The 12428-nt window shown below is 37.2% G+C and overlaps 1 protein-coding gene across 1 annotated transcript in view; it reads left to right on the top strand.

Moving 5' to 3' along the window:
* Positions 1-4734: 4734 nt before the first annotated feature.
* The window catches only part of LOC121860172, a gene marked incomplete in the record, with an annotated part of 30934 nt that continues 23240 nt past the window's right edge, over positions 4735-12428 (top strand). The window contains 6 exon segments of the mRNA XM_042357228.1: positions 4735-4939; positions 6799-7008; positions 7991-8142; positions 9096-9267; positions 9782-9910; positions 11135-11256. Coding sequence (XP_042213162.1) covers positions 8036-8142; positions 9096-9267; positions 9782-9910; positions 11135-11256 — 530 coding nt within the window.

The raw sequence follows: 12428 nt of genomic DNA, 5'->3' as shown, positions 1-12428 counted from the left end.
TCTATTTATTTTGGTAAGTACAGTACAGTGGTCCCTCGATTAACGAAATTTTGGTTAACGAATTAGCTCTTATAAGGATTTTCAGTTCGATTACCGAACAAAACTTCGATTAACGAAATCCTTACGACAAACACGTTTTGTTGTGCGCATCAGCTTATCGGCTAGTCCGCCAATACAGTAATCGGTTCTATGTTTACATTCGTTTCCAGTGGAGTAAATATCAAGAAGGTTGTGCTCTTTAATATTTTTGCATATTTTATATTAAAATTATTAGTCATTTTAAAATTTAGTTAACATATTGATAATATATGCAGTACAGGGAACTAGTTTTTTGTGTGCCAATCAGCCGCTTGGCTCACCCGCCAAAGCGTCTCTGTTTAACTTTGTTTACAGTGGAGGAAACATCGTGTTTGCTGGTCACTTGAATACAGAGTATTTTTACGTTTTTATATTAAAATTGTTGGTCATTCTGAAATTTAGTTAACATATTGATAATATATAGCGCAGTGTTGATTTAAATAAAATAATCTTTAATTACAGCTAGTGAACTTAAAATTTTATTGGTGAAATTACTGCATCAAGCATGGGTCCCAACATTCTTCATACGTACCTCAAAGTAAGTGTACTGTACTGCATTTTGTTTATACTTTGTATATACTTTTCTGTGAGTTGGAACCAATTACCCAATATCCCATCGAAATAATAGATTTGGTTAACGAACGACTGTGGAACCAATTGTGTTGTAACCGAGGGACCACTGTATTATCCTTTATACCAAGATGATACATTTTAATTGGTTTGTTGAAACACTCCAGATGTTGATTTGTATTTCTTGAAAAAAAAATCTTTTCTTTAAATGTTTTCCATTACCCCAGTTTTAGGTGACTACCTTTTCATGTGTCCTCAATGTTATGGATAACTATGCAAAAAAGTAAAACAGTTTTGGACAGGTAAAACAAATATCTGTACTGTACCAAAGTCTCCATGATGATCTTAGACATTCTTCCCCAATAATGCCTCAACCCCCCAAAAAGGAGGAAATATGGTCAGTATAATAGGAACAGACCTCAGTAGTGTTATGGTGACCCCAGACTAAAAGTCAAGGTTCTCATTAAAGTTGTACTATTAGAAAAAGAAATCTGGTTATAATAGTTACAATTCTGAAATCAAAGTTGTTGTTTTTCTTATTTAAGTTTTTGGTCAAATAATCACCTTTAGACAATAATTGTTATGTTTTGTAGACTAACTGAATTTCAATAATTACTATTGAAAAACTAAAGTACAGTATAACCAATGATGTAAATAATTTATTCTTTCATGTTGATTTACGGATGAAGAGGATTTGGAAGAGCCTGGGATCGCTAAGGGAGGAATGCGATGTGGGATTTTGAGAAACCGGTCTATAGCCAAGCAGACTGGTGAGGGTTACAAACACCTCAGAATACATCAAATGGTCAAACTGTTAAGAGCTTCCCTCGCTGTAGTCCGGGAGCATGTGAATGAAATTAGACAAAATGCTTGGGAAACTATGACAACAGCCTGAACCAACACACTCCACTTAGTAAAGCCTGGAAAGATATAAACACACAATCAGAGGCAAAATCAGTAGACACATCTCTCATCCAAACCCTCTGCAAAAATTGAAAGAGTTTAAAAATAAAGTGGGCTCATTTCTCTCGCTATTACTTGTTACCAAATAGGACTCAAGAACTCCTTGATGCCAAGTCTATAGAGAGAAGTAATCTCATTAACTTTATGCTGGGCGAACAGCACGATAAGTGTGATGTTCCAAATACTGAGTGGAAGTGTAGTGGATACTCTCCCCTACAACTGCTGACTGATCACTTGCCGTTCCACAGACTAGGCCTCGCGCGCGGACAGATGTGTACAACTGCTGACTGATCACTTGCCATCCGCTTACCAGCCAATCAGCTGCGGGTTCAACAAACCAGGCCTCACTCGCGAACTGCGCGGTGATTGGCACCGCTCATTTCGCACCTCGCTCCTCTGATCCTGGGAAACCGTGTAAATACACCTGGACTTAGCCATGGAGAGCATTCTACTCTACTCTCCAGAACCAGCAAGACCTCCCAACAAGCTCCTCACCAACAAGCTCTCTCAACAAGCTCCTCACCAACAAGCTCTCTCAACAAGCTCCTCACCCAACAAGCTCCTCACCAACAAGCTCTCTCAACAAGCTCCTCACCCAACAGGACCTCTCAGCAAACTCCTCACCACACAACAACTCCCTAGCACTGCACTGTACAGTGTACATACAATATATATACAGAAAATGCATTGTGAGTTCCCTTCTTACTCCATCCTGAGTGTGAGATCTCTTACATGTACGTATGTATGTGAGCCTATACAAAGAGAAATAGACAAATATAGAGAAATTTGACAACTGGCCACATGCAGTACGCTACAGGAGCTTGACCCCCCCCCCTCAAGGGGTAGGCCTGTGGGGTTATGAGATATTGGTTCACACTCAGGATGGGTTGGAGAAAGGAAACTCACAATGTGCTCTCTGTATATATTGTATTGGATGTACAATGCAGCTTGGTGCTGGGGGGTGGCAGCGTGAGTCCAAGCGTGGTGTAGGGAGAGCTGGTTGGTGAGGGTGCTCAGAGGAGGACAGGCAGCTTGTAGGGCGCCATGGTCACCGGCGGGAGCAAGGGCCACCAGGCAGGAGCGGAGGAGGAGGTGTTGCTTGCTGGTGGCTGTAGGTAGAAAGATGGAGGTCACGGCAGGGGTGATGCGGGGGTGGCGTGGGTTGATAGTTGACCGCTTTGTTAGGCGGGCGCTGGTTACCACCTTTGACCCGAGGCGCAGGCTGGGGAATTCGAAGAGGATCGGCTAGTCAGCTTAATAACGGCGTTTGTAGGGGAGGAATCCATTACAGGTCCACTTCTGGTGAGGATGGAGTCACTTACAATATTGTTAGACTACTAAGGCGTGTGTCAGGCAATCCATGATTGGCAATACAATCAGTGCCGGATTAACCATGAGGCACTAGAGCACTGGCCTCAGGCCCCCCGACTCTAAGGGGCCCCCAAATCCAAACATTCTCGAAGTTGAAGCGTATAAAACATGAACTTCGTTCAACGATGTCCTAGCAACGTCTCAATTTTCTGTCTCTTATGAACATTAAATGTGTTATTTTGCAGAAGCTTAATATTGATGAAATCATTGATAAATTTGGGTATATTTTGTTCTTGTTATTTATATATACCTTGAGGGTAGGGGGCCCCAAGTTGATCTGTGCCTCAGGCCCCTATTAAGCTTAATCCGGCCCTGAATATATATATATATATATATATATATATATATATATATATATATATATATATATATATATATATATATATATATATATATATATAGTATATAATAATAATATTAATTATTAATAATTTGTTATTTTTTATAGTAATGTTAATATTTACATGTAGCATGTTACATGAAATATTATAATACATAATTAACCAAGACAACTTGAATTTTTGATTTTGTTTGTTTATTTCAATGAACGTAAACAATGAGAATGCCTTTTAACAGCCAAGAACTCTATAGAAAACAAGGTCATTTATTCCCCAAATTTATGTAACAGCATGACAGGTGATTCATCACTTGCAGTATTTATGTGATAATTGTGCAAGAGGAAAGATTGTGTTTTTTAATTTCTGAATTCATCTAAGATCTTGAGGCAATGGAGTCAGTGAAAATTATACAGTGGTGTTTTCATTCTCTCTTTATATGTATACAAACATACATATGTAAATGGAGATTGATATGTCTAAAATAATTGGAAAAAGTATAAAAACATCACTCATGACGTCACATCAACGTCTATGACGTCACAAATTGCTTTTAGATTCAGCCAACAGATGACGCAGTTATTGAGGTATCTGGCAGCTGTACCGTACACACATTATATATTTTAACTGGATCTTTCCTGTCTTGAGTACAGAATATTTACTGTCCGAAGCTCAAGAATTTGGAGTAGTTCTATATCCCTGTATTCCTATTTCTATAGTATATATTTTTCTGCAAATTTCTTTTCTTTATTTTGTACACTATGATATAAATTAATTTACCCTAAAATTTTGATTAAAACTTGTATGTACGATTTAGGTTACATTTATTTTTTAATTTTCCCTTGTTTGGATACGGTTTTTGGCGGGAAGAAGCAAGGCATCTACCAACCTTGGGAAGGAGACTGGACAAGCTATTGGCAAGTGGAGCTTCCTCTCTCAACTCCAGTGCCAATAGACACACAGAGGGGGAAAGTGCTGTCGGTCGTCTCTCACTTGACAGATGATGTTCGTAAAATGTGTAGTAAGTGTTATTTTCAATTTATTTAAGTGATTAGATTTATACTTGTGTGAAGGTCGATGTATATAATATATACCATGTAAACATGTCACTTCTGTATGTGTATGGGAGTGAAGTAACACTACAATATCGAAATGCGTAGATTATTTACAGGAGATTGCATTGCCTGTATTGATTGATTGATTTCCATCATGGTATAGTACATAATGAATTGAAATATTCTAATAACATTAAGTAGGTAAGTATAAGTAAAGAATGAAAAGTCTCATACTGAAGGCAGTATAGGCAAGGAATAGGGTCACTGGTTTTAAAGGAGTTATTCGTGAAACGTTTTCTAATTTAACACCGTCCTCACGCACTAGATGGCGGGGTAAAAATCGTACTGATAAAGGGTAATTGGTTACTGTTAGAGTACACACGAGCTACTCCTGAAGAGCGCCGCGCTTTCCTCTCACTCTTTAACCCTCATTGCGGGTTAACTTTTCCTTGCATCAAAACACCGCACAATAACCGCCTTACTCCAGGTCTTTAATTATTATGCTACCTTAGTGTTTTGTGGACGGTGACCAGCAGAGCTTCACCCACTAGCGGAACATTAATCAAGGTAAAGGGAAACAATCTCTAGTAGTTATGATAAACAGTAGACAGAAGGGGGGTCTGCCCATATCGTCACCAACCAGTTTCGTCACCACTTTTTAACCCGTTTCGTCACCGCATTCATTCTCATCAATATATATTGGTTGGGTATTTTTGCGTTTACACACCACACATTCCTACCACTAATCTATTATCATATTCAAATAAGTCGTCTAATTATAAGATAATTTTCATCTATTACATTACCTGCGGAAATATATAATAACGGAGAAAGCGTATCCAAAATTTTCTCTATTTTCTTCCATTAATCTTCCGCCATTATCGCCTACCTCACCTCTCACACTGCGTGTCTCCATAAATCATCACGCGCATGTGTTCCCATACACGTCACGCGAACACTCAAAAGCTTTTTTTTTTTTGCAACCAATTAAAATGATTTGTGGTTTAATTCGCGGTATTTTTGGCCCAATCAAAATCGATTTTTATTTGGGTCTCTCTTACGGTATTTCCAAATTCAGATTCATTTCCAACCGTGGAAGTCTGTGTTGGGTGTCACTTAAATTATATGGAGCTGATTGCGAGTTTTTAAAAAACAAAACATAGAAACTATAGCATTTTTTCGATCGCATGGTGTTCCTCGGTGAAGTGTCATAAGTGCAAGACTGAATGTAAATATCACAAAGACCAACATATGTGGCGTTGTGTAAGAATCTCAGAATCCAACGACGAACAAGAACCAGCCCAGTAAGGTAAGAAATAGGTGATTCCATTATATGGTGAGAGTCAGTTAGGTTAGGTTAGGTTTTTGTTTTTCTAGTGTTTCTTGGTGTATTTTTTATTCGCTTAGCCATTATTTTTTTCGGAAAACGTCCAACGAAAAAAAGAAAAAAAAAACGGGTTATTTCCGCCAGAAATGAAGGTCATAATCGGTCTAAACACATACAAATACACTAGAAAAATGTATTTTTGACTTTCTAACAGAGTGCGGTGTGACAGTGCAAATTTACCGTTGGTTGGGATAGAAAGTAATAAAAAAGACACGAAGACAATTTATTAAAGGTAAAAATAAAAAACGTTGTTAATACGCCTGCAATCATCTCGCTGCTGGGTTGTTTTGTGCGCTGGTGACAAATAACCTTCATTTGTTCTGTATTTTGTTTATTTACCAATGTTTTAATCACTCTATATTAAATAATTAGTATTCATTGTATAATAATAACACAATACTTCTCGAGTCGTCTGTATACATGTGTAATTTCTAAAGTTGGTGGTTAACGTGAGTCATTGTTCCAGAGTACAGTTCTGTATGGTACTGTATTACCTTTGTATTTTGTATACTGTACTGTAACTTGTTGTAATGCTACTTTTTGTGAATTGTATGCTTCTATTATACTTACAGAATTTGTTAAATAACACATTTTCTCATTAACAAAATTACTGTGATACAGGACTGTACTTGCCTCATATATTGTATATAATTTTTTCATACAACTGGTGTACTGTTTTTTAATGTAACAAGCACAAGTATAGATTCTCAGTGTTTGAACTTGCTTCGGATTTGACAAGTCGAATGTGACTCCCACAAATTTCACCTTTTGCACCCTGGAAAAAATGCAGAGCTTTTTCTGATTTTAGCAAGAACAAACCACTGGGCACATTGTTACAATGTATACAGTACAGTATCACTCAGTGGTTCAGTTTACAAAATTAATGATTATTTGAATTTTGTGCTTAAAATTCCAGTGCAACTATATTCTTAATTTTAATTTGCGAATACCTGTACTGTACTACTTTGATGGGGAAAGGAAGTCAATGGTTTATTAAATTATCCCATTGTTCCTGATGAGTTTGACCTTCATTGTCCAGTGTTAGTGGCAGAGGAAACTGGTGTACTGTACCTGAGACACCTGTGATGGTTGGTAATGTCACATTGGATAACACCGTTCCCACACCTGACCTGGGGATTGAACCTGGGATGTAATGGATCACTACTGCAGTACAGTACTGTACCACCAAAGCCAACACTAATGCAGAGAGAGAAAGGAAATGAATAACTTGGAATTTATTAAGGGAATGGTAAGTAGGTCATGGCCTCGGCTTCTTCCACAAATTAACAAAGTCCATCATTGTACTGTACACTGTTTGATATAATACTCAAAATTGGCAGCGATTATTCATGCTTTCCTATTAAAGTCAGACACAGGCTAGTTCTCAATGCTAAATAAGCAGAAACTTTAGATATTGTATTTTAGATGTTCTTAAATAGATTAATGGTGAGTATAAAACTTGCAGAACAGTACTAAATAATTTCTGACAGCAGACAATAAACTAACCTAATCTAACCTTTTGATCTTAGGTTATTAGCGGGAGACTTCGGTCAGGTTGAATAATTTGTAAAGGTTCAGTTTAGATCTTTAGCGTTAAATTTAAGGACAGTTTCTTCATTAATGCAGATGAAGGTAATTGCTACAGTAGCTCTCCACCAACGGTATCTCTCTCTTAGTAGGTACCATTTCTCCCTTCCTACCTTACACAGGGTACAGAAACCTTTCAGAATGGGAGGAGTTGAGATTGGAACAAAAGAAAAAGTAATGATCAGCATGTTAGCCTCTCAGTAGGTTGGTCATGTTTCTGTTACACACTGTTGGCAAATACTGTACCAGACATGCACTGGCTCCACAATGTACATGTACCAGCATCACTGTTGGTCAAGTCTGGTCTTATATGAGCTTACAGTAGGTGCCGAGACAACACACTCTGGCAGGTTATTCCATGAGTTTACAATTTTACTCCAAAATAATTTTCTCTGGCAGTTTTCTGTACTAGTGGCTTCTTTAACCTAAGGCTGTGACCTCTAGTGTGACAGGCATGTGCTAGTTCCAGGTATGAACACTGGACTGATGTGCTTATAAGTCTTTATAAAATCACTCTTTGCTCATTTTATTTTCAACTTACAAATGAAGTATACCAGTACAAAGTGAATCTCCAACCTCTGTAACTTAATTGGTATTGTGTTTGTCTATGTTAAGTTTACTGTACAGGATATATTTCTTTTCAGGTGAAAGAAGAACGTACAGTACAGTACAAGTAAACAATTATTACCATGTCACGTTTAAGTTCAATAGAGGCGGAGGCCCGTCGAGGTGCAGAGGTGGACGCTTTTCACGAATCGATTACACTTATACATGAGTGGAAGCCAACATCAGATGTGTATGTATTCTTAGACTGACTTTTTCAAACACCCAAAAAGTGGCCTGAGACTTCTATTGAAATACAGTACAGTATACTGTACTGTACTGTACTGCAGTCGAACCAAAAATACTCAAATCTAGCTCTCATAAAGAAACAAAATCCCTACTTCTCATACAGTAATGTAGAAAGTCTCACTAGCATTGTATAAATACTGTTGCATATTTTTTGTGAGCCTCTAATTTGTTTTTAGGGATGACATAAACCAAGAAATGGGACACATGTGAATTCTGTTTGAGTTTACAATATATTTGAAGCGGAGGAGAGGGTACAAGTAATCATCACCACCACCAATTTAGGCCATTTTCCACACTTAAATAAGTTAGCCATAATTACTTGATGGCAGCTCTCCAACCTTCATGGTCTCTTGCAGTCTCTCTTGTCAGGTTCTTATTCTGAGGGCATTACTCACAACCTCTCCCCTTGTGATTCTTGGCCTACCCTGATCTCTCCTCTCCTCCACATATAAACTCATGCTTTTCTTGCTCCAAATGGTCTCCATTCTCCCCACATCCCTAAACCATCTCAACTTACTGTGTGCAGAACCTCACCGATACAGCACACTGATTACTGTGTCCATCTGCCCTCAGAGCTCTGAACATGTTTTGCATCAGCATCAGTTTATATTCTCTTCCAGGGACAGTAATGTTGTGACAGACATTAAATGTTAGTTCTTTAAAGTTGGCAAATATTAAAAAATTAAGAGTAATTCCTTTCGTATCCCCTTCCCTCCAAAAGAATTTTGAACGTAGTTAACACACTGTACTGTAATGCTTTATTATACTGTATTTAATTGTTTATATTGTAGCTTTATGAGAAGTAATTATTGATATCATGTATATACAGCATTACATATACATACAGTACTGCAGTACCAAGTTCCTTATCTATGTAATGATTCTCATTGCACACAGGTTTGCATTGAAGAATTATATGTTTGCACTGTCAGCACTGAGCAGTGGCTCAGGTGCCTACATCAACAGTTACTACAGGAAAGTTGTCAAGCTGCGGAATCAGGCCTTCATCTCTACCCTGTTACCTGTGGTTATCTTGCCTTCCGTGGTGGCGTCTCTGCTGCACCACCATGTAAGACATTCTTCTGCTGTTGTAAATGACTTTATTTTTTGCCTTCTTGCTAATGAGCAAAGTACTACAGTAATTTGTTTGAATCATGTTAAATGGTTCTGCATAGATTATTTTAATATTCTTTCTGTTATTCAATTACTGTTTATTTAAATCCATTTTGTTTTATATACATCCTTCACTTACTTAAATGCAATAATTTATTTTTATTAAACTTCTTTATACTGTACACTGTACGAGTTTATTAGAACATTACAAAATGGTTTCAGGGAGATGTGCTTACCATCAATTTTCTTGTCATTTCCATCCTCCAGTATATTATTGTCCTTTGAATTTTATTGTGGGATGGCTGGGGACTTCCTCATCTTTAGTGGCAAATATCATTCACAAGTAAATGGGTGTTACTGTTGCTGTAGCTGGTCAGTGTGCTTCATGCCTGGCTCATTCTGGCATCCCTGAATATGTCTGAGGTGTTATACTCTATGAGAAAAAATAATTAATTTATATCTGCTTGCAGTTTGTTCAGCGTCCATTAGTGCTGCAAACGTTTCAGTGTCCAGTGTGTCTAGAGCTTAGGGGAGGAGCAGTGCAGTTTTTTGCTGGCTTTGTGTACCCTATGGTGCTGGGCCCCCTCGCAGCATTCCAGGTCAGTGCCGTACAGACGTCCAGGTACAGTACTTAAGAGGAATACCAAATTTCACTGGTACTTTACTTATTGTAGGAGTCTGGTTAATCCCGTGAATTTAATCGTAACCCTCTGAGTATAATGAATTAGCCCATTGAATAAGATATCTTAACCCCTTGAGAGTGACTTAACCCACCTACTGTAATCTCTTATATGCAGTGACTTAATCCACCTACTGTACTTAACTCTTTGAATATACAGTACAGCATTATTTGGCCTGAATGGACAGTTTTTGAGTTGGTGGTGACACCCAAAGGCCAACAAATGGCTTTTTGCAATCTGAATTCAGAATTGTAAAACATGAACTGATAAACACCCTGTATAGTGTTTGCCATGTATTGCAATGTTGCACAGGAAGGCCAAATTGCACACAGAACTACTAAAAATGCTTATGGGTTCAGTTGAAATTTGATAAGGCCCTCATTAATTAAGTGCAGGTTTGGTTTAGGGTCTTGTGAAAGCACAACATTTTAATAGTTTAATGGCTAAAATGTCGATGTACAATATAAAATATGGGCAGAGGATTGGTTAACTTAATTTAACAGTACTGCACTTGTTAGTTCCTGGGAGTAGAGGTAACATACAGCAAATGGAGCAGCTTCATTGACTATTGGAGAGGGAGGATTAGGGTTCATATTTCAAGATTTAACATTACATTTATAATAAATAAAGAGAATTTACGGTGAATAAGAATGTCAGTGTGGCACTTTGCTTGACACAATTACACAACCAATGGTCACCTAAATAATTATCACTAGAGCAGTACTGATATATAAAACCTGAGTATGTAATCCTTTTTCCTCATCTGTTGTTGAAATGGCAGATCTGTCCCTCCCAATATTGTATTTTAATTCCAGCCACTCAGTAGTGTTTACAATTGTATAAATTATTGTACATACTTGATAATATCTTTTAGCTTTCAACACAACTATGTACAATACAGTATTTTGAAACTAATGTTTTTCAATTTACAGTATCTACTATTTCAGCTTGCAACAAGTGTGCTGTACATTTAACTTCATGTATTTTAAGTTTGCATAAAGAAAGAGACAGTATTGTGTATTTAAACTTGTCTGTTTCATTTTCCATCAGATGTATATAGTGTTCCTCAAACTGTTTATTCTAGTTTGTAGCAAAACAATTTATTTAAACCTATGTACAGTATGGTGTACTATTGTATTCTAGTTTGCAACAAGACTGTACACTTATGCCCTACCAAGTGTCAGTGAACCTAAAGCATGGATCAAGGAGTTCTTCAAGATGACACGACCAGTACTTCCAAAGTTGTACGTCTTGGCTGGTTTACAGGTACTGTATGTAAGATTCTGTACAGTATGTAAAAAAAATAATTTGTGAATTAAAATATAAGCCAATTTACAGCTCTGTGAAGTATCCTTTACTTTTTATCTGTGGTTTGACACATAAGGAATGAGACTTAACACAAGGAGAACCAAAGTTATTATTTTTTGGCTATTTACAGTGGCATTTTGGCCCATTGAGGAAAAACAATTCACGAGTCAAATATTATTGAGGTGAAGAAAATGACCACTGTATGTAGTATCATGTTTTGGAAATGAACTTAAAATTTTCTTCTCCATTTTGTAGAACTTAATATCTTCCTGCTTTAAACAGCTTATTAGTACAGTTATAATCCTTGAGGCATGTTAGCATTTTTTTAACTAGTATAAACATATTCTTGCTAGTGTGCAGGTAGCTAGCAACAGCGACTACCACGTTTCCTGTTATTTGTTCTTTGTCTGTCGTGCCAGTTATGTTCTGTTATGGTGATCTCTTTCGTGTTAACCTCTGAGTACAATGACTTAACCCCCTGAGTATGGCCGTGTAATATTTCAATGTGATTCTGATCTTTAAAAATGTTAGTTTTTGCATAATGTAGTATTACTGATGCATAATTTGTCTTAGTTTGCCTTATTGTGGGTAAAAATATGTATTAAATGTGTCCTCCAAAAGCATGAATTTACTACCAGAGCTTAACAGTTAATTCGTGTATAATATTTCTGATAAACTTCCTCCTTGCTCATGTTTGAAATAATGAGTGTATTGTATGTATCTTTATATAATTTAACTAAATATCTTTCTCGTCAGAATCGGTCATCCCAACAATTATTAATAAACTCATTTAGAAATACTGTACATCATTACTTCAGGATGAAATCAGACTGATTTGCAAGAGCAAATCAGCTGTAACTCTTGAGGAGAGGGCAGGGCATCTCTTTTCAGCTGGGAAAAACCGCTTTATACTGTAGTGGTCAACGTGCAGGAAGAAATATCATCACACTTGTTGAGAACTGTACTGTACAGTCGGCCCTTAACATATGCGGGGGTTAAAAATCCGCATATATGTGCTGGCCCAAAAAAAAACCCTGGCCCCCATGTCCTTATTTACCGTATATACCTGTGTGTAGTTCGAGTTTTTAAGACCAAATTATTTGGCAAAAAATTGGGGGTCGACCTCTAA

The sequence above is a fragment of the Homarus americanus genome, unplaced genomic scaffold (assembly GCF_018991925.1).
Source record: "Homarus americanus isolate GMGI-L3 unplaced genomic scaffold, GMGI_Hamer_2.0 scaffold21914, whole genome shotgun sequence".
NCBI lineage: Eukaryota > Metazoa > Arthropoda > Malacostraca > Decapoda > Nephropidae > Homarus > Homarus americanus.
Note: the sequence above shows the minus strand (reverse complement) of the source record. Positions and strands in the feature narration are given on the sequence as shown.